This window comes from Rhinopithecus roxellana, chromosome 12 (assembly GCF_007565055.1).
Source record: "Rhinopithecus roxellana isolate Shanxi Qingling chromosome 12, ASM756505v1, whole genome shotgun sequence".
Lineage (NCBI taxonomy): Eukaryota > Metazoa > Chordata > Mammalia > Primates > Cercopithecidae > Rhinopithecus > Rhinopithecus roxellana.
In genome coordinates this window covers 121,811,236-121,837,829 of record NC_044560.1, presented here as the reverse complement: position 1 = coordinate 121,837,829, position 26,594 = coordinate 121,811,236, and the positions used below count along the sequence as shown (strand labels likewise).

Below are 26,594 nucleotides of genomic sequence, written 5' to 3'. Positions count from 1 at the left end.
ACTTGGATGAAAAATATCAAAGATGACTTAAATAAATAGAAATGGTCCATGTTCATGGATAATAAGAATGTATATTAGAAGGTCAGTTCTTCCCAACTTGATCTATAGATTTAACACAATCCCAATCAAAATCCCAGCAATTTATTTTGTGCATATCAACAAACCCTTTCTAAACTTTATGTGGAAAAACAAAAGACCTAGAATAGCCAACATAATATTGAAGAACAAGTCAGAGGCCTGATAACTACCCAGTGGAAACACTTACTGTAATATTAATCAAGACAGTGTGGTACTGTTGAAAAACTGACAAACAGATCAATGGAACAAAATTAAAAGCTCAGAAATAGACTCACACAAATATAGTCAACTGATACTGAGAAAGGACCAAAAGATTGTCTTTTCAACAAATGGTGCTAGAAAATCTGGACATTCACATGCAAAAAGAAATTAATATAGACACTGACCTTAGACCTTTAACAAAAATTAACTCAAAATGGATCATACGGGCAGATCACGAGGTCAGGAGATCGAGACCATCCTGGCTAACATGGTGAAACCCCGTCTCTACTAAAAAAATACAAAAAACTAGCCGGGCGAGGTGGCGGGCGCCTGTAGTCCCAGCTACTCGGGAGGCTGAGGCAGGAGAATGGTGTAAACCCGGGAGGCAGAGCTTGCAGTGAGCTGAGATCCAGCCACTGCACTCCAGCCTGGGCGACAGAGCAAGACTCCGTCTCAAAAAAAAAAAAAAAAAAAAGAATCATAGACCTAAAGGTAAAACACAAAACTATAAAATGTCTAGAGGATGGCCAGCCGCGGTGGCTCACGCCTGTAATCCCAGCACTTTGGGAGGCTGAGGCAGGTGGATCATCTGAGGTCAGGAGTTCAAGACCAGCCTGGCCAACATGGGGAAACCCCATCTCTACTAAAAATATAAAAATTAGCTGGGCGTGGTGTCACACACCTGTAATCCAAACTACTCAGGAGGCTGAGACCAGGAGAATATCTTTAACCCAGGAGGCGAAGGTTGCAGTTAGCCTGCACATGAAGGTTTAAAGCATCTTTATTTATAATTGCTCCAAACTGAAAGTAACCAAGATGTTCTTCAAAAGGTGGATGGATAAATAAATTGTCGTATATCCATAGAATTGATTATTATTTCTAAATAAAAAGACATGGCTTCTCAAGCCACACACACACACAAAAAAAAAAAAAAAAAAAAAAAGACATGGAAGTTTTGGGTGTAAACTCTGAGGGAAACAAAGATATGGAGGAACTTTAAATGTGTATTGCATGTTGTAAGAAGCCAATCTGTATTATCACACTAGTCTTTAAGTTAAAAAAAAAAAAAAAAGAAGCCAGTCTGAAAAGGCTACTTACTGTATGATTCCAAGTATATGATATTCTGGAAAAGGCAAAACTATGAAAACAGTAAAAAGATCAATAGTTGCCAGGGACTTAGAGGGAATGGAGAAAGGGATGAACAGATAGAACACAGGAGATTTTTAGAGAAGTGATACTATTTTATATGACGCTGTAAGAGTAGATTGATAACATACATTTGTCAAAACCCATACAACTGTATAACACAGAGTGAACCCTAATGTAAACTGTAGACTTGAGTTAATAATATATGCATATTGGTTCATCAAATGTACCACACTAATAATAATGTACAGTCAGCCCTCTGTATCTGTGGGTTCTGCATCTGTGGATTCAACCAACTGTGGATCAAAAATATTCAGGAAAAAAAACTCCTCAAAGCTCCAGAAAGCAAAACTTTAATTTGCTGGGCACAAAGCACTATGTTGAATCCACATGTAATGATGTATAGGCATTGTATTAGATATTATAAGTAATCTAGAGGTGATTTAAAGTATAGGGGAGGATATGATGGTAGGTTATGAGAGACTTGAGCATCCTCAGATTTTGGTATCCAAGGGAAGTCATGGAACCAATCTCCCCCAGGTGTGGAGGGATTACTGTATTAATATTGGTTTACCAAATATACCACATTAATATAAGATGTTGGCCGGGCGCAGTGGCTCAAGCCTGTAATCCCAGCACTTTGGGAGGCTGAGCCGGGCGGATCACAAGGTCAGGAGATCGAGACCATCCTGGCTAACCTAGTGAAACCCCGTCTCTACTAAAAAATACAAAAAACTAGCCGGGCGAGGTGGCGGGCGCCTATAGTCCCAGCTACTCGGGAGGCTGAGGCAGGAGAATGGCGTGAACCCGAAAGGCAGAGCTTGCAGTGATCTGAGATCCGGCCACTGCACTCCAGTTTGGGTGACAGAGTGAGACTCTGTCTCAAAAAAAAAAAAAAAAAAAGATGTTAATAATAGGGAATATATGGGGACTCTCTGTACTATCTGATCAATTTCCTGTAAACCTGAAACTGCTCTAAAGACATAGTCTATTAACTTAAAAAACTGTTTTTAAAGATGATAGAAGAATAAAGGAAATCGCTTTCATAATCCTGGCACCCAAAAACAACTATGAATAAGACATTTGCATAAAGAGTCCTGGAGATTTTCTATTCATATATATGTACACACACTGTATATCTTTTTTATAAAAATAGAATCATAGAATATTACAAATTATTTATAATTCTCACAACAATCCTAAAGGTTATTGTTTCCATTTTATAGATGAAGTTATTGAACTCTTTTTTTTTTTTTTTTTTTTTGAGACGGAGTCTCGCTCTATCGCCCAGGCTGGAGTGCAGTGGCCGGATCTCAGCTCACTGCAAGCTCTGCCTCCCGGGTTTACGCCATTCTCCTGCCTCAGCCTCCCGAGTAGCTGGGACTACAGGCGCCCGCCACCTCGCCTGGCTAGTTTTTTGTATTTTTTAGTAGAGACGGGGTTTCACGGTGTTAGCCAGGATGGTCTCGATCTCCTGACCTCGTGATCCACCCGTCTCGGCCTCCCAAAGTGCTGGGATTACAGGCTTGAGCCACCGCGCCCAGCCTTATTGAACTATTTTCTTTTCTTTTTTTTTTTTTTTTTGAGACAGAGTCTCGCTGTGTCACCCAGGCTGGAGTGCAGTGGCCCAATCTTAGCTCACTGCAACCTCTGCCTCCCAGGTTCAAGTGATTCTCCTGCCTCAGCCTCCTGAGTAGCTGGGACTACAGGAGCACGCTACCATGCCTGACTGATTTTTGTATTTTTTTAGTAGAGACAGGGTTTCACCATGTTGGCCAGGCTGGTCTCGAACTCCTGACCTCAAGTGATTCACCCACCTCAGCCAAAGTGCTGGGATTACAGGCAAGAGCCACTGCGCCCAACCTGAAGTCATTAAACTCTTAAATGGCTGAACCAGGTTCAGTCCCCAGTGTGTTTTATTCCAAAGCCTATAGTCATACCGCCATTCCTCCTCTTTGACTTTATCAGCAGTTACAAAGCAAAACATAAGGCCTACTTTTTTGTTCTATTTTTACTTAACATGTTTGTCCTTTATAAGATGTAGTAGTCTTTCATACACTACTGCCTTCATCCAGCAACCTTCACTTCATTGATGTTATATTCCTTAACTCTTTGTGCTTTGTATAGAATCCCTGCCTATTGAATAAGAAGTGGTGGCCCCGCTCCTTTTTGCTCCAGGGAGCTGTAGTGAGAAGTCGACAGTGGGACTGGCATTCTTTTTTGGCAGTAATGTGGCTTTCTGTCTACTGTATAGCTCTGGAAATTCAGGTGTTCAAGAAAATTATTTTTGGTACTTAAAGATCCTGAGGGCAGAGGGTATTTGGTAGAGACAGATGAAAAGGTGGAGAGAATAGGATTCACATAGGGTCTGGGGAAGGGAGGAGCCTCAAATGTGTTTAGTGGAGACAGCTTGATAACCCAGAAGGGGCGGTAGCATTCAGAAACATTCAATGAATTAATAGCAGCCATTTCAACCACCTGTTGAACTACCTGTTGTGATCAGCTGACTGTTTAGTAAAACATTAAAATAGACCCTACCCCTTCTCTTGGCATCTATAGGAGACACTTTGAGACTCCGAACAATTCTGGAAGCAATACAGAAGCACATTCATTCTTCCTCCCTCATCTTCAAACTGGCCCAAGATGCATTCAAGATTGCTACTCCCACTGACAGTAGTACTGACAGCACCCTGCTCAACGTTGCCCTGGAGCTTGGGTTACAGGTATGGAAGAAGAGTGGGCCATCCTCAGTTTAGACTTCTGGCCTAGTGACAATTGGGAGAAGGTAGGATCTCTGGGAGACTGGGCATAGGCCAAATCTGGCTCTTTCTTTGTGCCCAGAACACAAGTTCTAGACAAGGGAAAAGGCAAGGATTTCATAAATTGGGCTCCACTTTTAAGTTAAGGCCAGAAGCAAGATACAGCTTTAGGCTCCATGGGGTCCCTATCTTCTGTCTGCCTCCCCATTTCTGCAAGTCAAGTAAGGTATGATAATAAGGACTTTGCTGCAGATCATCTGAGAAGCCTCCTATCTGATTGGTGGGAGAGCTAGGAAAGAAATTTAACTGTATTTTATATTTATCAGGGGAGAGACCACTGTTTAAAGCACCAGAAAATATTTGTTGCATAAATGAATGGCAAGGGGAGGGAGAGGTCACAACAGGCATAGCCCACTGGAAAGGCCTCTTTTGTGCCCAGGTGATGCGGATGACCTTATCAACCCTTAACTGGAGACGCAGGGAGATGGTACGATGGTTGGTGACCTGTGCTACAGAAGTGGGTGAGTCTCCCACCTCCCTCTACCCCCAGCGGAAAGGAGTTTCTAGGCCCTACTCTTGGGACAGGACAGTGAATCCTTAGAGCTCTCATATTCCTAGTCCTGATGGCCTAAGAAAGGATGGGGCTGCTGGTAGGAGAAGGTAGCCTCTGTTCAGCCAGCCCAAGCTCTGTCCTCATTGCTTGAACCATATCCTGATGTCAGCAGCACTTGATCCTCTCATCAGAGACATGTCTAAGAGAATGAATTTTCAGTTGCTACTCAAGTGCTCCCTTGGGAGGTAGTGGGCCCAGTGGTTTGGTCCCCATCCCTGTCCATGCTTGTGAAAAACCCCAGACAACTTGGAGGCTCAGGACCTTTTCTAAAGCCCAAAGCCCCAGCACAAGACTCTACCCTGAGAGGCCCCACTTCAGCTAGAACCCCTGGCAGATCTGCAACCCATGCCTCAGGGCAAGCAAACCCCAGGCTGTACTGTCCCATCCTTGTGAGGGGTCAAGAGCACCTGCAGAAACCTTCAACCCTCTGACCTGGGGAAAGAAGGGATAGAAAGAGACCCCAAACAGGGTCTGGCCATCTGGGATGCTCCCCTTGTCCTGGTTTGCCTCATATCATCTCAAGGTTGCTGAGGAGGGAGAACTCATCGCTGCAGGCCAAGTTCATACCCCAAATGGTAATCTGGGTAGACCTGAATCAGGACCCAGATGGCCACGGCTGAGCTCAGGCTCTCCCTGACAGGTGTGCGGGCCCTGGTGAGCATCTTGCAGAGCTGGTACACACTCTTCACCCCAACTGAGGCTACTAGTATTGTAGCTGCCACAGCTGTGTCCCACACCACTATCCTGCGCCTCAGTCTTGACTATCCACAGCGGGAGGAACTGGCTAGCTGTGCTCGCACGCTGGCCCTACAGTGTGCTATGAAGGATCCACAGAGCTGTGCCCTGTCAGCCCTTACCCTCTGTGAGAAAGACCACATCGCCTTTGAGGCAGCCTACCAGATTGCCATTGATGCTGCTGCTGGTGGCATGACCCATTCGCAGCTCTTCACCATCGCCCGCTACATGGAGCTCCGCGGCTACCCGCTCCGTGCCTTCAAGCTGGCCTCACTGGCCATGAGCCATCTTAACCTGGCCTACAACCAGGATACTCACCCTGCCATCAATGATGTGCTCTGGGCTTGTGCTCTCAGCCACTCTCTGGGCAAGAATGAGCTGGCAGCTCTCATCCCCCTGGTGGTGAAGAGTGTGCACTGTGCCACAGTGCTTTCAGACATCTTACGACGCTGCACAGTGACTGCACCTGGCCTGGCCGGCATCCCAGGCCGCCGCAGCTCTGGAAAGCTCATGTCCACTGACAAAGCTCCATTGCGCCAGTTGTTGGATGCCACCATCAATGCCTATATCAACACTACACACTCACGCCTAACACACATCAGCCCTCGCCACTATGGAGAGTTCATTGAGTTTCTAAGCAAGGCTCGGGAGACCTTCCTGCTGCCCCAGGATGGCCACCTGCAATTTGCCCAGTTCATTGACAACCTCAAACAGATCTACAAAGGCAAGAAAAAGCTGATGCTGCTGGTGCGAGAGCGCTTTGGCTGAGAGAGCAGATAGCTCACCGCCAGGGCAGCCTGGGTTCCCAGGTAGTATCAGGTCAGGCCAAGGACACTGAAACATTTGTCCACCCTGAGAGGACTCTGAGCACCTGTGGCTGAGGCCAAAGGACCACAGGGCTAAGGATGGGGAAAGTCTAACTCTAGTTGATATGCCTACCTTGGCATGTTAATGGAGGAGCTGGGCCCTGCAGATCGACCAGAAACCCCACAACATGCCACCTCATGCCCCCGTATCCTGCGTGTCCTGAGCATTGGCCCTGTCTCCCTTGGCAAACACAGAACACTGTTCCGTCTCAGGGATTGCTTAACCAGAGAAACACACACATCTATGGGACTGTAAATACTATAGTATATGTGTTGCTAATTATTGTAAACTTACAACTATTTATAATTGTGGTTTTGATTTGATGGGCACTTGAAGTAGCTGTGGGTAGGAGGATATACTTATTTTCTGAGGAGACTCACAACCATTTCTCAGGTTTCCCTTGCAGAGTGTATGCTGGTAGCAGTGGAAGAGTGGGGGTGCCAAGGAGAAAAATGGCCAGTTAGAATCAATCCCAAGTCTAGTCTATGCAGAATCCCCCACCTACAGACAGGGCATTTATAGCCCAGTGGTGAGTGAGGGACAGAGGCCAGGACTGGACTTAGACTTTTGCCTCACAAAACTAGGAGGACATCGAAGCTCCTGCCTCACACAGCTTCTTCAGGAGCCTGCAGAATGCCTGAGAAACAAGTGCAGGGAGAAGATGAAGGTCTGGGAAGCTGCTGAGTTCATAATATTCATCTACTGTGGTCACCTTTGTGTTAGAGAGTGTGTGGTTTCATCTATAATCGTGTGTGTGTATCTGTATGGCTAAGTACATGTGTCTATGTGCATAGATATATCTGTGCATGCCTGTCTGTATGTGCACATGTATATTTATGTGTATGTGTGAGTTCTATGGCTGTGTACCTGTGTGAATATGTGCACACTGGACTGGGTTTCTACCTGAGGATATACACATTTTGCATACATGTGAGGATGCACATCTATGTGCAAATACACTGTGCATATTTAGTGTGTATGTGTATCTGGGCACACATGAGTGCATGTGTATAAACATGTTTGTATCTGTGTGTATGCTTGTTATCCATGTACCCGTGTCTTTATATGTGTAACTGAGCATATTTCTACATGTAGGGATGTCTGTGTATTCATGTTTGAGGATCTGCATGAATGTGTCCTTCCTTTTTGCCAAATTTCTCTTTCCTGTTCCTCTTAAATCTCTCTCGCCAGCTAAACGTTTGTTCCCCATCTCTGTGCCTCCTCTATTCATTCTCTCACTAAACAAGCTTCTAAGCACCAATCTCCCTCTGCTATTAGATTGGCTGCTTTAGCTCCACAGTTCTCTTCTCGCCCCATACTTGCTTTCTTCCCCTGCCTTTCTACCTCAAGCTTCCTCTGCCTGCTTTTGTCACAGTCTCATTGCTCGCTGACTTGGAGGCTAGGGCTGGTCTGCTCTTAGCCTCTCCCTTCCTAATTTCTAGCCCTAGTGGGCAGCCCTGTCTTAGCCCTGGCTGACCTCCACAGTGTATCATGTTCCTGCTACCTTCCTGACCTCTATGCTCGGCCTGGAATTGTTACAGGAGGTAGCAAAGGCATTCAGAAGAGTCAGTTGGATACCAGTGTCTTGGTGTTTACTGTTTCATGTCTTAGTTCCTGAGTTAGGGGTGGGGTGTGATAGGGAAGGGGTGGTATAGCTAGAATGTGAACTAAGAACTTCTCCATCTGCTTTTTCTTTGACAAATTGTCACCTTTTTTACTCCAAACTGACCAAGAAGTTGTATTTGCCATTTGTGGCTACTCAAGTCTTACTGTCCAGCCAAGGGCCTCTACGTCTCAGCCCAATGGGTTGGTTAAAAAAAAAAGAGAAGCCACTCTCATTCTGTATCACAGTTGCCCTTTTTTAGCAAGTGTGTGAACTCACAGTGCTTTTCTATGAATAAATCATGGATCACATAAACGATCATTTTTCTAAAAGCAGAAATTGTGTTCCTGCATTAAATGAAACCCATCTCTCCCTTCTGCATTGCCCTGGCTGGGCCAGGGAGCTGGTTCAGCCTACAGCACAGTGGGCTCCTAGTGGTCCAAGGAGATGCAGAATGACAGATAAAGAATTTCTTGCCATACCAGACCCTTCTCCAGAGCTTGCAGACACCTCAGAGCCTTGTCCTGGGAAGCAGGTACCACCAGGAAGGGTGGAAACACCAAGATCTTGAGAAAATTAAAGGGGATGCTCAGAAAATAATATAAAGCAATCTTGAGTGCCAGAGGGTCTTTTGGTTTCAGAGGACTTCTTGCCTTGATGATGGACTTATCTAAAGCTCCAATCCTAAGCAACCTAGCTCTGAGCTTTGATGTCCTCCCTGTATTTTGGTGTCAAAGCTGAGGGTCCCTCAGCTTCTCCTTGCTCACCTAGACTCCATCTTCTTCCCCATGCCTCTCTGAAGTATTCTAATCCCTTCTGTGCCCCTTTTTAATGTATACTTCCCTTCCTCCCCTGACATAAAGCCCTATCAATTTGGCCTTTGTATGCTGTGAGGACCCCACCCATTTTTCTACAAATGTCACAACCTGAACTGCTAGGAAAGCTCTACCCTACCCCATGTAGTTCTGGGACTTAAGTATCTGAGAGTAAGATGGGAGTGAGAATCCTTAAGTGCTCTGGTACATATTCAGTGATACTTAACCCCCATGACTTGTGAAGAGGATATAGAGAGGGTTCCCAGGGAAGGAGCAGAGGCTAAGAAGAACTGAGGATACGGGCACACATCTTTCACAAACAAAACTACACAACAGTTCAACTCTGAAACTTTTATTGTCCTGGAAACGATCAATCATCTGTTAGTGGTACTTGAGGGTAAAGGTGTACACTCAGTTCTGTCGAAGCAGACGTGAGTGTTTATGCACAGCATCCACAAAGGCACCCACATGTTCTGGGTCCATGTCAGGATAAAGCCCATGGCCCAGGTTGGCAATGTAGCGCTGTGGCCCAAAGTCATCCAGCATCTGCTTCACCAGCTGCCCAATCTCCTCCTGGGGGACCAACAGGGCACTGGCTACAGGAGGACCAGCAAGCGTCTGTCCTCCCTATGTATACTAGTGACAAACGCATATGTAGGTATGCTTCTACTCAGTGTTAACTCATTCAGTCATTCAATAAAATTTATCAGGTCCCTAGTCTGGACCCAGGCATGAAGCATAAATACAAATGAACAACAGCAACAAAAAGTCTGGTCTTCCTAGGGCTTATGTTGTACATACAGAGTAGAAGAGGACAGACAGACATTTTTTTAAAAGTGCACACAGAATAATACAACCACAGCCACAGGAGTGCACAGTAACAGATACACAGAGGGGCCCTGTCTGTTACCTCAGATGCATACAGGGCACAGGGGTCCAGGTTCCCCTGCAATGTCACCGTCTTCCCCACACACTCCCTGGAAGCAAAGCCAGCACCACGTTCTGGTAACTGCATACATGGCAGCACCACACCCCCACCTCAACCTCAAGGCCTCACCCTTCCGTAGCTTACCGGGCTTTCTTTGGGGCCACTGTCCAGTCAAGCCCAACCACCTCATAGCCAGCTTGGGACAGCTCCTCCAGGGCAAAATGCCCATCCTTAGCAAAGATGATCTGGAAAAAAAGCAGATCTTAGGCTACAGAGGGCCTTGCTACAACCACTAATCTTTCTTGACTGTACTTCTGCTGCCCTCCAGTGGTCACTCCAGTCCATGCAGGACTTAGCCTGAAAGCTCCACAGGCCCACCTTCACTCAACCCATCCCAATCCTCACCATGGGCACTGGTGCCAGGCCTGCCTCCCGCAACCTGGCCTTCACTCGCTTGGCCACATCACGGATGTAGGGCAGTGCAAACTTGTTGAAGAGCTGTGGGCCGAGATGCCCTGCATGGGACTCAAACAGCTGCAATGCCTAGTTAGGGTATGGTGAAGAGAAATATGTAACAAAGAGGAAGCTCCCCCCACATACAAAATCCACCTCAATTTTCCCCAAATGACTTCAATCCCTGATACTGCCTGACCCTATAAATCCAGTAAAAAAAAAAAAAAAAAAAAAAAAAAGCTTTACTTTCTCCAGATCCCAGCACTAGCTTTGGTCTCTGAATACTCAGAGCATTAAGCCCCACTGCCAGTGTCAGGATGGGCTTGGCTGCTCAGCTAGATCACTGGAGGCCAAGGTTCTTTCATCTCTGGCATTAAGACCCCTGCCCTCTCAGGTTTAGGACACTTGCTTCTCGTCCTTACAGACCAAATCTCAGCCTATTTCTCTCTCTCTCAGGACTCACCTGGGCACCAGCTGCCACTTGTCCTACCAGATATGGGACCAGAGCATCAGTGAGGATGCGAAGCAGCTGGTGACTAGCCTGAGGTCTCTGATAGAGCCAGCGCTTGGCCTGAGCCATGGTGCTTGAGCCACCACCCTCAACCATGTATGTCATCAGGGTCCACTACAGAAGGATAGAAAGATGGTGTCACACGTACAGAAGCCAGACTGACCCTTCCTCTGTCTACCCCAGACCTGCCAGAGTAATTTTCCCACGCCGCCAGTCCCTGCCCTGTCCCACATTACTGGGGCACCAGCAAAGCCAATCAGCGGCACACGTCCAGCCAGTCGTTGTCGGGTAAGGGTGATGGCTTGGAACACATAGCCTAGCTCAGAGGCTACCACTGCTGGATCCCGTAGGCGTTCTAGGTCCTGTTCTTCTCTTAGTGGCTCTGGGAAGCTGGGTCCTTTGCCAGGTACCATGGTCACCTCCATGCCCAGTGCCTGGAGGGGGAGAAAACATCTGGGTTCCCAAAATGGAATCCAGGAGGAAAGGTTCTGTTCAGCTCATTCCAGAAGGAAGGAAAAGGAGAATAAAACTGCCAAACTCCATCTCTTTCAACCTTAGTTTTTCCTTCGGTCCAGTTAGGATAAGTGCTTATTGTAAACCTTGACTGGACTGATAGAAGGATTTTCAAGGGGTCCTTGGATTATATTCCAGGATCAGACTTGAGTGAGTACCTGGGGTACAACAAGGATGTCGGAGAAAATGATGGCAGCATCCAGAGGGAAGCGACGCAGTGGCTGTAGGAAACAGGAGGCAGGTTGCTAGGTGGCAGACTGAAGGCATAAATCTTTCCCTCTTTTATGCACCCCTCACCTGCAGAGTCAGTTCACAGCAGGCCTCAGGAGAGCGACACGTGCTGAAAAAGTCCTGGGCAGCCCGGGTTTCCCTAAACTCTGCATACAGAGGGAAGACGGGGCTCAGCCTTGAGGCCCTCCAGAGCCCTCCCCAGCCCCTTGAAAACTTTTCGCTTTCCGGAGTTTTATCTAGATTTCCAGGCCCTGACTCTTACCTGGTAAGTAACGGCCGGCCTGGCGCATGCACCAAACGGGAGTGTAGTCTGTTTCCTCTCCCCAGGCTGCTCGCAGGAATGTGTCATTCTTCAGCTCCGGAAAACCCTGAGGTCTGGCGATCAGGTGGGGGTAGGGGTAGGTGTCAGTATGCTAGGCTGGAGGTTGAGTAAAGTGCGGGTTCATAAGGCTGATTCAGTCCAGGACCGCTATCTACCTCCTCCAGGCCAGCTCCCAAACCCTGGCTTTCCGCCCGTTCCGCCTCCTCTCTGCCTATCAGGCGGTGCACAAACTCTAAAAGGGCCCGCCCTGGGGCCTCTTCCCTCCACTTAGTCCCTACTCTCCCAAGCTCGAAGCAACTAGAGGGACTAGGGGGAGGGAATGAAGGCCCAGTAAGGATAGTTTGGGGGTCTTCGGACTAGTGAGTCTCAGAAATGGGAATGTCACTGGGCTGGTTCAGAGGCTGAGAGATCCCCAGGCTGGGGGATAAAGAGGGATGAGAGTTGATGGTCCCAGAATAGAGATCCTGGTTGGAAATCCTGAGGCATCCCTTGAATTAAGGCCCCTGGGATGAACATCTCAAAAATCCATGGTTTTAGGATTCAGGATCCCAGCTAACGCAGTCCAGGTTGGGAGATCTCCAAGGTGGGGAAAGGGGAGTACAGGGAGTCCTGAGTTGGAAGACTCAAATTAGAAGCTCAACTAGCCACACCGCGTGCTCTGGAGAACTCACCCCAACCCGTTCGCTTCCATGGTCAGCTGTCTGTAACTGGGAGCTCAATCCGCAATTTAACCTGAACGTGAGCCTGCCCTCCTAGTCCAGGCTCCGCCCCTTTCTGTAGGGACCCAAGGGCGTCGCCATGTTGAAGATCACATGATCAGACTCCCGCGACAGCTCCAGGGCTGCCCTGGCTGCTGCCCGTAGGACCCCTATCTTTTTTCACCGTAAAGTCCGCTGTAGCGACGCAACACCAAACGCTCAAAAGAGAACTCCGCTGTAACTATATCTTACGGTGACATGAGGAATTTGTTCTCATCTGACGGTCTGGGTATCCGGAGGCTTGGCTCAAGTCCCACTCATGATTCTAATAGTCTTATCCAGCCAGGCATACTGAGGATGATGGAACCAGGCTGTACAGGAAACTGAAATCATCATATACTTATATTACCTACTAAGACCCTGGACCTATAGTAGGTGCAGAGGTTAGCTCTGCTCAAGACAGCCCTGGTCTTTAAGGAGCTATAAGACTGGGAAAACAGAAATCAGTAATCACATTAAAGTGTCCTTGGTATTAAGAGTGACAAACAGAACCCGAATGACTCAAGACTCCTGTCAGTGGCAGGGAAAGGGGCCATTGTCTCAAACATTTTAGTCACACCACCTATAGGATAGGGAGTCTAGCAGATTCGTTGGGAGTGGGAGGAAAAAGAGCAGGCCGAAGAACCAGAAAAATGACTGCTGGCAATGATCCAGGCTAGATAGAATGGTTACTTGAATGACGGTAGTAGCAGTAGAGATAAAATGGTAGTAGCAAGGAAATGGAGAGAAGGAGATTGATCAGGTAGAAATCACCAATCTTGGGTTTGGTCGGCTGGGTTAGGGTGGCACAGAGGTAGGTAATATGGTTGAGTGTAGGAGTACACAGTGCAATACGGTGAGTGTGGGGGCGCTTAGTCCAGAACATACGGCGAAGGCTGGCCAAAGGCGGGGCAGGGCGTGGTGGGAAGCTCCGTCCGCGGTCGCGCCAGCTGTTCCCCGGGTACGGTCGCCCGTAGGCGCTCACCTCCGCCACTTAGCCATGGCGGGTCCTGGCCCGGGCGCGGTGCTGGAGTCCCCGCGGCAGCTGCTGGGCCGCGTGCGCTTCTTGGCGGAGGCAGCGCGGAGCCTCCGCGCTGGGCGGCCGCTGCCGGCAGCGCTGGCTTTCGTGCCGCGAGAGGTGCTCTACAAGCTTTACAAGGACCCGGCGGGGCCGTCGCGCGTGCTCCTGCCCGTGTGGGAGGCAGAGGGCTTGGGGTTGCGTGTGGGCGCCGCAGGCCCAGCCCCCGGTACCGGCTCCGGGCCCCTCCGCGCCGCCCGCGACAGCATCGAGCTCCGGCGCGGCGCCTGCGTGCGCACCACGGGCGAGGAGCTGTGCAACGGCCACGGGCTCTGGGTGAAGCTGACAAAGGTGAGCTCTCCCCTGCCCAGGACCGTAAAAGACCCCCGGGGCCAGAGAAACCTCTGGCTGTTTCCCTTCTCCCCCCGTATGGAGTTGGCATTGCGTTCGGTGCCCTTTGCCCTGGGCTGGGTAGGACAGGCGGCTGGGCAGTTCCCTGACGGCTGTCCCCATCCGGCGCGTCCCGGCAGGAGCAGCTGGCAGAGCACCTGGGCGACTGCGGGCTGCAGGAAGGCTGGCTGCTGGTGTGCCGCCCGGCAGAGGGCGGAGCCCGCCTGGTACCCATCGACACTCCCAACCATCTCCAGCGGCAGCAGCAGCTCTTTGGCGTGGATTATCGGCCGGTGCTCAGGTCCTGCACTTGAAGGAGCGGGGCTTGCTGTCCGAAGGCCAGGCCAGGAGGGCTTGGGAACACTTCAGCCACATCCTGGGGTGGGTGGGATACTGGAGCGGAGGCAAGGTTAAGAACAGGAAGGGGCGGGACATGAAGGGGGCTGGGTGGGGCGTCTGGAGACGAGGAGATAGAGCCCAGGAGAAGGCTACACGGCATGGAGGTAGTGTCCTGCTGCCCGCTGATGTCTCCCTTTCCCACTCCCTACTCTGTGCCCACAGGTGGGAACAGGTGGTGGACCTGACATACTCACATCGCCTGGGATCGAGACCTCAGCCGGCAGAGGCATACGCAGAAGCTGTACAAAGGCTACTGTGAGTGAGCTGGAATGGGGTGGGGAGGAAGGAGCTCCGCGTCTGGGCCCAGTCTAATTAGGGGCTTGGGGTTGCTTAGCTATGTACCCCCGACATGGACCTACGAATGCGACGAGGACCTGATCCACTTCTTGTATGACCACCTGGGCAAGGAGGATGAGAACCTGGGTAGCGTGAAGCAGTATGTGGAGAGCATAGACGTTTCCTCCTACACGGTGGGTGCTGGGGCTCCTCCCACCCCAGGCAAGATATAGTCACACTCCTCAAGGCTAGATCCAGAAAGAACCCCCACCTCCAGGCCAGGACCAAAACAGGGTCCCCACGGGCCATACTCAGTTCAGCTCCCCATCTTGGAAGTCTGTAGGAACCCCTACATACCCAGCGGCCCCTATCCCATACCAGTTGCCCGTTAGCCCAGCTTCACTCTGCTTTCTCTCTGTTGCTCCTGGTCCAGAGCACAAACCCAGCTCAGGGAGGGAGGGTAACTGCTGACTCCACCTCTCTGCCCCTCCCCAGGAGGAGTTCAATGTATCCTGCCTGACAGACAGCAATGCTGATACCTACTGGGAGAGCGATGGGTCCCAGTGCCAGCACTGGGTACGGCTTACCATGAAGAAGGGCACCATTATCAAGTAAGTAGGCTCTGGGCAGGAGCCTACTTACTTGGATGGGTGAGCCACGTCCCTGTGGGTTCACCAAGACTCATGTTCACACTCCAACCTTTCAGGAAGCTGCTACTCACAGTGGATACCACAGATGACAACTTTATGCCAAAGCGGGTGGTGGTCTATGGGGGCGAAGGGGACAACCTGAAGAAGCTGAGTGACGTGAGCATTGACGAGTGAGCACACTGGCCTGGGGAGGGAAGTAGGGTGTGTTCCAAGCCTAGCCCAGCTTAGAAGCCTAAGTTTGAGTGAGACTCCAGCAGTCTCTGAAGGCCTGAGGCAGGAGGTATCTGAAGTGCCTCACACTCATCTCCTCAGGACCCTGATTGGGGATGTCTGTGTCCTGGAGGACATGACCATCCACCTCCCGATCATCGAGATCCGCATCGTGGAGTGCCGAGGTGAGGCTTAAAGCTATAAGGAGGGAAAGAGAGCCTGATGTGGAGATGGGGGCAAACAGACAGTGAGTCTGGAGAGAAGAGGATAGGCTTGGAGTTGGGGTGAAGGTGATGCTGAACTAACTCCAGGATTTGGAGCTTTGGGGCCTGAACCAGCTGGGACGTGCCAGGTATAGGCCTGCCTTAAAGCCATACAGGTGGTTGGGCTCACCTGGAAAAGGAACTGAGTTGGGACCCTCAGGCATGCCAGCATTATAGTGGAAGACAGAGGAATCAGCAGGAATAGATATATCAGAGTCAGGTGACAGAAGGTGATCCCGAAGGTCCCAAGTTTCTAGGGTTAAGGGTGACAAAAGGCTGAGCGTTCAAGGAGCCATTCCCAGGTCTGAGGGCCGAGGAGCCAGCAGGTGCCGTAAATGACCTCACTCTGACCCCTTTCCCCAGATGATGGGATTGATGTTCGTCTCCGAGGGGTCAAGATCAAGTCCTCTAGACAGCGGGAACTAGGGTTGAATGCAGACCTGTTCCAGCCGACTAGTCTGGTGCGATATCCACGCCTGGAAGGCACCGACCCTGAAGTACTATACCGCAGAGCTGTCCTCCTGCAGAGGTGGCTATGGTCCTGGACCTGTGGGCTCTTCCCTTCCCCCAACATTGAGCCTTGTGTGTCTGCATGGAGGAGGTTCCCAAGGTTTCATAGTATAAGCTGTTCAAGGGTCAGAGAAGCCCCCAGGTCCTGCCTTCTCCTGTCCCTGTATGTTGGGGAGTTGGGGGTCTTAAATGTATGCCAAACTCTTTAGCTGCAGTCAATCTTTACCTACCCATGCCAGATTCATCAAGATCCTCGATAGTGTCTTGCACCACCTGGTACCTGCCTGGGACCACACACTGGGCACCTTCAGTGAGATTAAGGTGAGCCATCCCACCCAGTGCTGGTCTCGGCAGTGCGTTCCCCCTTTCTGCTTATGTAGTTGTTCATGCCTTAGCAGAGTCCCTGAAACCTTCTCTAGGGCAAGACCTTTGCTGGGTCTGGGAACACAGGAAGAAAGCCAGAACAGATGATCCAAATTTAATGTTTGGGAGGCTGTTGCCCAGATGAGTGTGTGGAATACCCAAGGGCTATTGACAGCACAGGCAGGGCAGGTTGCGTGAAAGGTGCATACCGGGAGTTAACAGCAGCTCAAGATGACTTGAGAAAAGTGTGCAGGTAGGTGTGAGTATGACAGAGGGATGAGAGTGGGAGGATGTAGGCAGGAGGCAGGTCCTGGTTGCAGAGGGCCCTGTGGGCCAGGCTGTGAAGCAAGGACTTTGTCCCAGGGTAGTGGAGCTATTGGAAAGGTAAGCAAGGTAATGACAGTAGTAGAATTTTTTTGTTTTAGAAAGCTCTCCCTGGTGGCTGAACTAAGGAAGGGACTGGAGACAAGGACAGGAATGGACTAGACTTGGACTAAAATGGTGGAATTGGATACAGGCAGAGAGGAAAGTTCCAGGGCCTGGACAGAGGCTGACTGCTCACTCATTCCTGCTCTGGCCACTTCTCCTCACTAGCAAGTGAAGCAGTTCCTACTGCTGTCCCGCCAGCGGCCTGGCCTGGTGGCTCAGTGCCTGCGTGACTCGGAGAGCAGCAAGCCCAGCTTCATGCCACGGCTGTACATCAACCGCCGCCTTGCCATGGAACACCGTGCCTGCCCCTCTCGAGACCCTGCCTGCAAGAATGCAGTCTTCACCCAGGTCTGCACCACCTAGGGTCAGACTGAGATAGGATCAGTCAAGGGCCAAGGGGACTAGGCCAAGAGGGACCTGAACAAGTCCTTGGGGCGAGTATGGGGCCAGGTCTTGCTTTCCTGTGACTCCTTTCCTCCTTGCCCCCAGGTATATGAAGGCCTCAAGCCCTCTGACAAATACGAAAAGCCTCTGGACTACAGGTATGGCGTGAGAGTGAGGGACTTACTTGGGACACCTGTGTGCACACACAACTCCTCGAGGCACCCCTCGCCATGACTGCTTTTCCCAGGTGCTCTCTGGGCTGATGAATTGTGCTGCACCTGGCCCCGCACGATGACAAATCTGCCCACGTTTTTTGCAGGTGGCCCATGCGCTATGACCAGTGGTGGGAGTGTAAATTCATTGCAGAAGGCATCATTGACCAAGGTGAGGCCCTGAGGGAGGATCTCAAGGATCCTTCCTGCTGTCCTGTTAAAGTGGTAGAGGCTTTTCAGAAGCTAATGATGATGGGGGCTTATTCATTACCCCATTATGGGAGCTGGGCTCTTGAGTGCCCAGCTGAGGACATCTGTCATTTCAGGTGGTGGTTTCCGGGACAGCCTGGCAGATATGTCAGAAGAGCTGTGCCCTAGCTCAGCGGATACCCCCGTGCCTCTGCCCTTCTTTGTACGCACAGCCAACCAGGTAATCTCCGTTTCCATCTCTGCAAACCTCCCAGGTGCCAGATGGAGCTAGAAAGGGGGCAGAGGAGGGGGCCAGGCGTGGTGGCTCACACCTGTAATCCTAGCACTTTGGGAGGCCAAGGCGGGCAGATCATGAGGTCAGGAGTTCAAGATCAGCCTGGCCAATGTAGTGAAACCCCATCTCTACTAAAAATACAAAAAAAATTAGCTGGGCATGGTGGTACGTGCCTGTAGTTCCACCTACCTGGGAGGCTAAGGCAGGTGACTCGCTTGAACCTGGGACGTGGAGGTTACAGTGAGCCGAGATCGTACCACTGCACTCCAGCCTGGGTGACATAGTGAGACTCTGTCTCAAAAAAAAAAATAAATAAATAAATAGAAATGGGGCAGAGAAGGAACTGAGTTACTCAGGGCAACATCTGGGCAGACAGGGAGAGGAGGAGCCACTGTACATCTGAAAGGATCATTTAGTGGAAAATGTTCCCAGTGGAAAATGTTCAGGGAAGTCTTCAGGCCAGGAAAGTAGGGTATATCTCATGCCACACTGACAGCTCTGTCTCTGGAGCAGGGCAATGGCACTGGTGAGGCCCGGGACATGTATGTGCCCAACCCCTCTTGCCGAGACTTTGCCAAGTATGAATGGATTGGACAGCTGATGGGGGCTGCCCTTCGGGGTAAGGAGTTCCTGGTGAGTAGCCTTATCCACACCCCCATCTGATCAGCCCTGGCCCCTGGAAGGAAAGGCCAGCCAAATCTGGGCAGCTCAGGGTGAGAAGACAGTGGGGAGTATTTGTCACACAGGTCCTGGCCCTGCCTGGTTTTGTGTGGAAGCAGCTTTCTGGCGAGGAGGTGAGCTGGAGCAAGGACTTCCCAGCTGTGGACTCTGTGCTGGTGAGTAGGACCTGGAACCAATGGTTCCTCTGCCCAGCCCCTAAAAGTTGGTCCTCCGTAAGGCTGTTCTGTACCATGTTCTTTCACCACACACAAGATCCCTCTCCAATCCATCCACTCCCATGGCTTCAACTACTGTCTGTAGACTTGTGACCCCTAAAATCCTGACCTCTAGCCCCAGCCTCTCCTAAGCCTGGGGCCATATATGTATCTGCACCCTCAACATTTGCCCCAAGGTCGCATCTCAGGCTCAATGCATTCTTTATCTTCTCCCAAGACTGCTCCCCTCTAGAGCTCCTGCCTCAAAAGGACACCATGTCCCACTCCTCCCCATCCCAAAGCCCACAGGGCCATCCTTCACCCCTTCTTCTCCCTCACCCCCACATTCTTAAGTCTGTCTCTGTAATCTGTCTGCTTTTCCTATCTCACTACTATCTCCCTGCCTGGTTGAGGACACCTTTCCTCCTGAGCTAATCACTTACTAAAAAGCTGGTGTCCCTGTCTCCGTTCTTACCCATTTGGTCTCCATGCAGCCAGAGTAATTCATTTCACTTTCCTTATTTAAACTCATTGGTGGCTCGGCCCTGGGCTTAGGATAGAATGCAGAATCTATAAAGGCCTTACGTGAACCCTGTATCTCCAGCCACTTGATTCACATTCAGGCTCCAGCCAAATAGTTTCCTTAGGCCTTTTGCTCTTTCCAGCTTTCTCCAAGATGTTCTCTCTCCTAACTTCCCTTATAGCCCAGCCATTATTTGGGTCTCAGCTGAGACGCCGTTTCCCACAGGATGCCTTCTCGGGCCTCCGAGGCTGGTTAGGTGTTGTCTTGATGCTTTTACAGCTCTTGTACTGACACTCTCATTCCCTGCTGCCTGCATGGTGACTGCCTTGCCTGGCTGTCTCTGCTTCCCTGTGAGCATTTGTGGAAAGACAGGGACTGTCTCCACAGTGAAAAGGTTACTTCCCTGCCTCTCTGCAATCCCTAGGTGAAGCTCCTGGAAGTGATGGAAGGAATGGACAAGGAGACGTTTGAGTTCAAGTTTGGGAAGGAACTAACATTCACCACTGTACTGAGTGACCAGCAGATGGTGGAGCTGATCCCTGGGGGCGCAGGCATCATCGTGGGATATGGGGACCGTTCTCGTTTCATCCAGCTGGTCCAGAAGGCACGGCTAGAGGAGAGCAAGGAGCAGGTAATACCCAGAGGCCAGTAGAACAGAGAGCTTTGGCCCCTCCTGAGCCCCAGCTCCTGGGACCCAGAGTGCAGCCTGTAGGCCACCAATACTCCAAGAACTCTGGCCCCCACCATTCCTCGGTGACACCTTTCTGCTGCTCAGAGGCTACAGTGATGCCCCCCAGTGTAAGGCAGGAGGTGTGCCTTCTTCCCCAGCCAAGCCTTTTACCCACCCTCCAGGTGGCAGCTATGCAGGCAGGTCTGCTGAAGGTGGTGCCACAGGCTGTGCTGGACTTGCTGACCTGGCAAGAGTTGGAGAAGAAAGTGTGTGGGGATCCAGAGGTCACTGTGGATGCTCTGCGCAAGCTCAGTGAGTTCCCCAAGGCAAGGCAGGGCAGGGCAGCACAGCACAGCACATGGGTTGGGGCTCAAGGACTGGGCAAGATGAGACCCAAGAATGAATGCTGGCCCTGTCTCCACCAGCCCGGTTTGAGGACTTCGAGCCATCTGACTCGCGGGTGCAGTATTTCTGGGAGGCACTGAACAACTTCACCAACGGTCAGTGGAGGAGGGCAGGGTGACACCTGGGTTTGGACTCTGTTGCTGGGATGCAGAGGCAGGGTAGAAGTTGCAGACCCTCCCTCACCATCCACACGGGCACTGATTTCCTTCTCCCTCCAGAGGACCGGAGTCGCTTCCTACGCTTTGTCACAGGCCGCAGCCGCCTGCCAGCACGGATCTACATCTACCCAGACAAGCTGGGGTGAGTGCTGGAGGGAGGCCCGAAGGTGCCATGGCCGTTTGCTCTCCTCCCTCCCCACACACGTACAGGTGCCCCAACACATCTTCCTGACCTATGGTCCTTCAATGCCCCCAGCTACGAGACCACAGACGCGCTGCCCGAGTCTTCCACCTGCTCCAGCACCCTCTTCCTGCCACACTATGCCAGGTGGGTTTTTTCCTAGGCTCAAGTTGGGGCCCAGGGGAGCCCCATCACTCCGGTAGTGATGGATGGATCTGACCAAGTCCCCATTCCCACAGTGCTAAGGTATGCGAGGAGAAGCTCCGCTATGCAGCCTACAACTGTGTGGCCATCGACACCGACATGAGCCCTTGGGAGGAGTGAGGTGTGCCGCAGGCTGCAGGACCATCAGGACTGCATGTGTCCCTCTTGGCCTTGCCCAGGGCAAAGACACCTTCCCTGCCCTGGTTTGGCTGACGTGCTCAGCAAAACCGCGTGTGCCCCGCTCCTGTGTGCAGTTGGAGTGGGGGCAGCTGGCGTGGTCAGGTGAACACTAGTGGCCCAGCCCCGCAGACCCACAAGCCCTACCCCTGCTGGGGCTTGCTTCCTGAGGTATTTCACCTCTTAAGAGGGAATCTTCCACAAGCCCAGCACAAGCTGCCAGGCCTGAGCTACTTGAAGGGGGCCATGTAGGTCCCCAACTCATGGACTTTGCCTCCATTTTCAGCTCCACCTTTTTTCTCCTATTTTCTCTCTGGCTTTCTTCAGCCATGACTCAAAACATAAAACATTGGAGGTTGGTGGAGGCCCCTCCCCAAGCAAGAAGCCTGGGATGGGCAGGGAGTGATAGCCAAACTCCTTGGTCACCTGCTCCAAGAAGGAAGCAGTAGCTGAGCACCTGCCCTCGCATCCTGCTCTTTTCCTCCTCTCCCTCCACACCAGAGATGTGAGCTCTGTTCTTCTTCCAACCCAGTCTCAACACAGAAAGTGCCACCACCTTCCCACCACCCACATCCACTCAATGTGAACTCTTTACTACCACGACCTCCCCATGTTCCTCACTTCTGCATCACCTCCAGCCTGACTCCCTGTCTGCCCTTTCACCCCCAAGGTTTTGCACAGGTGAAGGCCAGTTATGACCTTTTTGAAATCTGTAATAGCTCCCCTTTCCCCAACTCTAAAGCCTAGACCTTAAAACCTATTCCTGGAGCTATGCACACCTCTGCCCCAGTTGACCATTCCTCCCTCAGGGCCTCCGTGACACTCCATGAAAAGAAGTTCTTGCATACCGGAAAGTTGAATAAATGGATGAATTCATTCCTTCAGAATGTGTTTATTGGGCCCTGGGCTTAGGCACAGGGATCACAAAGAGAAATCAACTTTAGTGCCGTGCTCGGAGCCAAGAAGATGAATGTGAAGTGCAAGTAGAGGCTTCTCAGTGACAAACGTTGCACAGTTACACATCTGGGGCTGAGCAGGGGTGTGGGACGTAAGGGCCCCACTGCCCAGAAAAGAGAAAACAAGCAAAACAGGCTGGGCTGGCATTTTCTGGCACGGATATGGTGATTTGGAGGAAGGGAGTCCACTTCTGGAACCAAGCGAGCAGAAGAATTTGACATCATAGAAGACAGAGACTTGGGAGGGCTGACAGACCAGCCAGGTCAGGGTTGTTGACAGAAGTGGAGGCAGTAGCATCTTTATTACCCTGCCCCCAACCCCGTGCAGTCTTTTTGTTTTTTGTTTGTTTGGGTCTCTGTTGCCTAGGCTCGTGTGCAATGGTGGAATCACGGCTCACTCCAGCCTGGGCCTCCTGGGCTCCAGTGATCCTCCCACCTCAGCCTCCTGAATAGCTGGGACCACAGGTATGCCACCGCTTCTGGGTCATTTTTTGCAGAGATGGGGGTCTCCCTATGTTGAGCAGGTTGTTCTTTTTTTTTTTTTTTTTTGAGACGGAGTCTTGCTCTGTCGCCCAGGAGTGCAGTGGCGCAATCTCCACTCACTGCAAGCTCCAATTCCCGGGTTCACACCATTCTCCTGCCTCAGCCTCCTGCGTAGCTGGGACTACAGGCGCCCGCCACCGCGCCCGGCTACTTTTTTTTTTTTTTTAATGTATTTTTGGTAGAGATGGGGTTTCACCGTGTTAGACAGGATGGTCTCGATCTCCTGACCTCATGATCCTCCCGTCTCGGCCTCCCAAAGTGCTGGGATTACAGGCGTGAGCCACCGCGCCCGGCCAAGCAGGTTGTTCCTGAACTCCTGGCATCAGGTATTCCTCCCACCTCAGCCTCCCAGAGTGCTAGGATTATAGGCCTGAGTAGTCTTCAAGAACAAGTACCTGGGGCCAGACATGGTGACTCACACCTGGAATTCCAGCACTTTGGGAGGCTGAGGTGGGCAGATCACTTGAGCCCAGGAGTTGGAGACCAGCCTGGCCAACATGGTGAAACCCTGTCTATATTAAAAATACAAAAATGAGCAGGGCTTGGTGCGTGTCTGTGGTGCCAGTTACTTGGGAGACTGAGGTGGGAGGATCGCTTGAGCCCGGGAGGTGGAGGTTGCAGTGAGCCAATTGTGCCCCTGCACTCCAGCCTGGGCAACAGAGTGAGACCCTGTATCAAAAAAAAAAAAAAAAAAAAAAAAGGTCGGACGCTGTGGCTCATGCCTGTAATCCCAGCACTTTGGGAGGCCGAGGTGGGCGGATCACGAGGTCAGGAGATCGAGACCATCCTGGCTAACACGGTGAAACCCCGTCTCTACTAAAAATACAAAAAAAATCAGCCGGGTGTGGTGGCGGGCGCCTGTAGTCCCAGCTACTCGGAAGGCTGAGGCAGGAGAATGGCGTGAACCCGGGATGCAGAGCTTGCAGTGAGCGGAGATCGTGCCACCGCACTCCAGCCTGGGCGACAGAGTGAGACTCCATCTCAAAAAAAAAAAAAAAAAGGAATATCTGGGAGAACCCTGTGTAAGAACAGCCCCTCTACACCCCCACAGTGGCCAGTCACACCCTCAAGTACAGCCCCAGGGTCCCAGTCATATCAGAGTCCAGGTACAATGTGAGACCTTGTGGTGGCTGATTGCCCAGAGAAGTGGCTTGCGCGGAGTCTCGCCCTGGCAACTCTTCCCATTCCTGTCCTCTAGGGCGCGCCCTGACGCTGCCCTAGTTGGGAAACTTAGTGTGCAAGAGGTTGATCTCTGCCTGCACCATGTACACCCTGAAGCCTGTCCCAAAACACGGAACTTAATAGCTCAGTCTCCCGGCTGCCACCTCCTCCCCTGGCCCCCTGCACCTTGGGTGGTGAACCCCCTTCCCTCCCAGGGAGCAGAAGGCATGGAAACCCCCAAGGCCACCACTTCCACCCAGCTCTGCTTTTCCCAGGTCAGAGGTGCACCTCTTCCTTCTCTCCCTTCAGGAAAGGGCCCAGGCCACATGCACCTACAAGAAGTAGCCAGTTTCTGTGCCTGGTGTGGTCACATGAAGTCTTTAGTCCCTCTTTTACTCACACTGTATATTTCATAGCCTGCATTTCATTTAACCATTCATTCATTCATTCAATAAACTAATGTGCATCAAGCACCTAGGTCAGGCACTACACTAGGTGAATGGATAAAACAGTGGCTAAAGCAGTGATAATTTTTACCCTCATGGGATTTAAACTCTAATGGGAGCGACACATATAAACAAAGAGTTCCATAAACAACACTTAACATTTTTGTAAAAGCTACAAAGAAGTGAAAATCGTTAGGGGACAAAACAGGATCGTTCTAACCAATGCAGCTCAATGAAATGTGAAATTCCTAAGGCACGTAACTGAACACAAAGGTCAACTGAGAAGCCTGTTGAGTACTGTGTTGCTGGAGTGTAAAGAGAGGAGAGAAATGAGACTCCAGCCTTATAAGGCCAATTTTAGGATTTTATAGTGAGCAGCCCTGAGGGCGTTAAGCAAGAAAGTGACATAACTATATTTGCCTTGGTGGAAGGAGACAGGTGGCAGGGATTAATCAAAGCAGGAAATGATGACGACTGGGACAAGGGGGCACTCATTTTAACCATTATTATTATTATTTATATAGAGTCTCATTGTCACCCAGGCTGGAGTGCAGTGGTGCAATCTCGGCTCACTGCAACCTCCGCCTCCCGGGTTCAAATAATTCTCCTGCCCCAGCCTCCCGAGTAGCTGGGATTACAGGCGCCCGCCACCACGCCCAGCTAAATTTTGTATTTTTAGTAGAGGTGGGGTTTCACCATGTTGGCCAGGCTGGTCTCGAACTCCTGACCTCATGTGATGTGCTTGCCTCAGCCTCCCAAAGTGCTGGGATTACAGGCGTGAGCCAGTGTGCCTGGCTGACCATTATTATTATTATTTTTTTTTTTTTTTTTTTTTTTTTTTTTGAGACGGAGTTTCGCTCTGTCGCCCGGGCTGGAGTGCAGTGGCCGGATCTCAGCTCACTGCAAGCTCCGCCTCCCAGGTTTATGCCATTCTCCTGCCTCAGCCTCCCGAGTAGCTGGGACTACAGGCGCCCGCCACGTCGCCCGGCTAGTTTTTTGTATTTTTTAGTAGAGACGGGGGTTTCACCATGTTAGCCAGGATGGTCTCGATCTCCTGACCTCGTGATCCGCCCGTCTCGGCCTCCCAAAGTGCTGGGATTACAGGCTTGAGCCACCGCGCCCGGCCATGACCATTATTTTTATAGGTGGCAATTGTATTACGTTATAAGGAGCTTTCATAATTTGTATTTATTTTAAAACCTCTACAGATGGACATTAAGATAGTTCACAAATTTTCAACACCAGAAACTACAGATGTTGCAATAAACATCCTCATGCATATACCGTTGCAATATCTATTTATTTCCTTAGAATAACTTCTTTTTTTTTTTTTTTTTTTTTTTTGTGACGGAGTCTCCCTCTGTCTCCCAGGCTGGAGTGCAGTGGCATGATCTTGGCTCACTGCAAGCTCTGCCTCTTGGGTTCACACCATTCTCCTGACTCAGCCTTCCAAGTAGCTGGGACTACAGGCGCCCGCCACCCAGCTAATTTTTTTGTATTTTTAGTAGAGATGGGGTTTCACTGTGTTAGCCAGGATGGTCTTGATCTCCTGACCTTGTGATCCACCCACCTCGGCCTCCCAAAGTGCTGGGATTACCGGCGTGAGCCACCACGCCCAGCCTAGAATAACTTCTTAAAATCATCAAACTGCAAAACTGCCCTGTAAAAAGAATGAATCGATTTTCATTCCCTCTAATGTCGATTTCCTAAAATCTCACCACCCTTGAACATTAACACTTAAAAATGTTTTCTGTCAGTTCAGTGTGCTGGGAAATGGTAAAATTGTTATGTTTTATTTGCATTGCTTTGTTTAGTATATGGAGCCATTATTTTTCTTCTTTATGAGCTACCTTCGTATATTTTTGTCCATTTTTCTGTTGTTTTCATTATATTTTTCTTAATGATTTTTAGCAACCTTTGCGTAGTACTAAAATAATAAAAGCTTGGTAGTTGCTGATCATCCTCTTAGCAAAGCACTGTGCTGTGTAACATTCACTGTCTTGTTTTATCTTTTCAACAACTCCGTGAAGTAAGTACTTATTATTATGCCCCTTTCCAGATGAGAAACCTAGAGCAACGAGGAATTAAATTACTTGCCCAGGATAAGTGGTTAAGTGATGGAGATTAGGATGGTAGTCTGCCAGCTCCAAAGCCTACTGACTCAAGTCACTAAGGTGTTATATCCTAACCCCTTT

At 50.4% G+C, this 26,594-nt stretch overlaps 3 protein-coding genes across 7 annotated transcripts in view; 2 read left to right on the top strand and 1 right to left on the bottom strand.

Annotated features, from left to right (window-relative positions):
* Positions 1-8,337, top strand: part of ZSWIM5 (zinc finger SWIM-type containing 5) — a 191,331-nt gene extending 182,994 nt beyond the window's left edge. Inside the window, exons 12-14 of the mRNA XM_030913688.1 lie at positions 3,985-4,148; positions 4,624-4,705; positions 5,438-8,337. Coding sequence (XP_030769548.1) covers positions 3,985-4,148; positions 4,624-4,705; positions 5,438-6,300 — 1,109 coding nt within the window. The 3' untranslated portion in view covers positions 6,301-8,337. The remainder of the gene's footprint in view (positions 1-3,984; positions 4,149-4,623; positions 4,706-5,437) is intronic.
* An 816-nt stretch (positions 8,338-9,153) lies between these two features.
* On the bottom strand, positions 9,154-12,594 carry UROD (uroporphyrinogen decarboxylase). 4 transcript variants are annotated; one of them, XM_030942786.1, is made up of 10 exons: positions 12,447-12,594; positions 11,716-11,828; positions 11,520-11,599; positions 11,381-11,443; positions 10,946-11,162; positions 10,662-10,823; positions 10,151-10,288; positions 9,890-9,990; positions 9,728-9,794; positions 9,154-9,390 (listed from the first exon to the last, which is right to left on the bottom strand). In XM_030942786.1, exons 4-10 carry the CDS (start codon positions 11,419-11,421, stop codon positions 9,229-9,231), a joined length of 888 nt encoding a protein of 295 aa, XP_030798646.1. In that variant the 5' UTR covers positions 11,422-11,443; positions 11,520-11,599; positions 11,716-11,828; positions 12,447-12,594; the 3' UTR covers positions 9,154-9,228. The 4 variants fall into 4 exon arrangements, with proteins under 4 accessions (XP_030798646.1, XP_010381776.1, XP_030798645.1 ...); XM_010383474.2 differs by having other exon boundaries at positions 10,946-11,143; XM_030942785.1 differs by having other exon boundaries at positions 10,946-11,143; positions 11,716-11,871; positions 12,447-12,515.
* A 508-nt stretch (positions 12,595-13,102) lies between these two features.
* On the top strand, positions 13,103-22,171 carry HECTD3 (HECT domain E3 ubiquitin protein ligase 3). Of its 2 annotated transcripts, XM_010383476.2 has the most exons (21): positions 13,103-13,881; positions 14,061-14,221; positions 14,482-14,574; positions 14,654-14,789; positions 15,091-15,206; positions 15,302-15,415; positions 15,558-15,640; positions 16,082-16,247; positions 16,468-16,549; positions 17,186-17,368; positions 17,510-17,562; positions 17,724-17,788; positions 17,943-18,046; positions 18,614-18,733; positions 18,847-18,936; positions 19,923-20,129; positions 20,351-20,480; positions 20,594-20,668; positions 20,792-20,873; positions 20,988-21,059; positions 21,152-22,171. In XM_010383476.2, the coding sequence occupies exons 1-21, from the start codon at positions 13,336-13,338 to the stop codon at positions 21,234-21,236; spliced, it is 2,763 nt and encodes a 920-aa protein (XP_010381778.2). In that variant the 5' UTR covers positions 13,103-13,335; the 3' UTR covers positions 21,237-22,171. The 2 variants fall into 2 exon arrangements, with proteins under 2 accessions (XP_010381778.2, XP_030798644.1); XM_030942784.1 differs by lacking the exons at positions 13,103-13,881; positions 14,061-14,221 and adding an exon at positions 14,232-14,301.
* Positions 22,172-26,594: the final 4,423 nt, after the last annotated feature.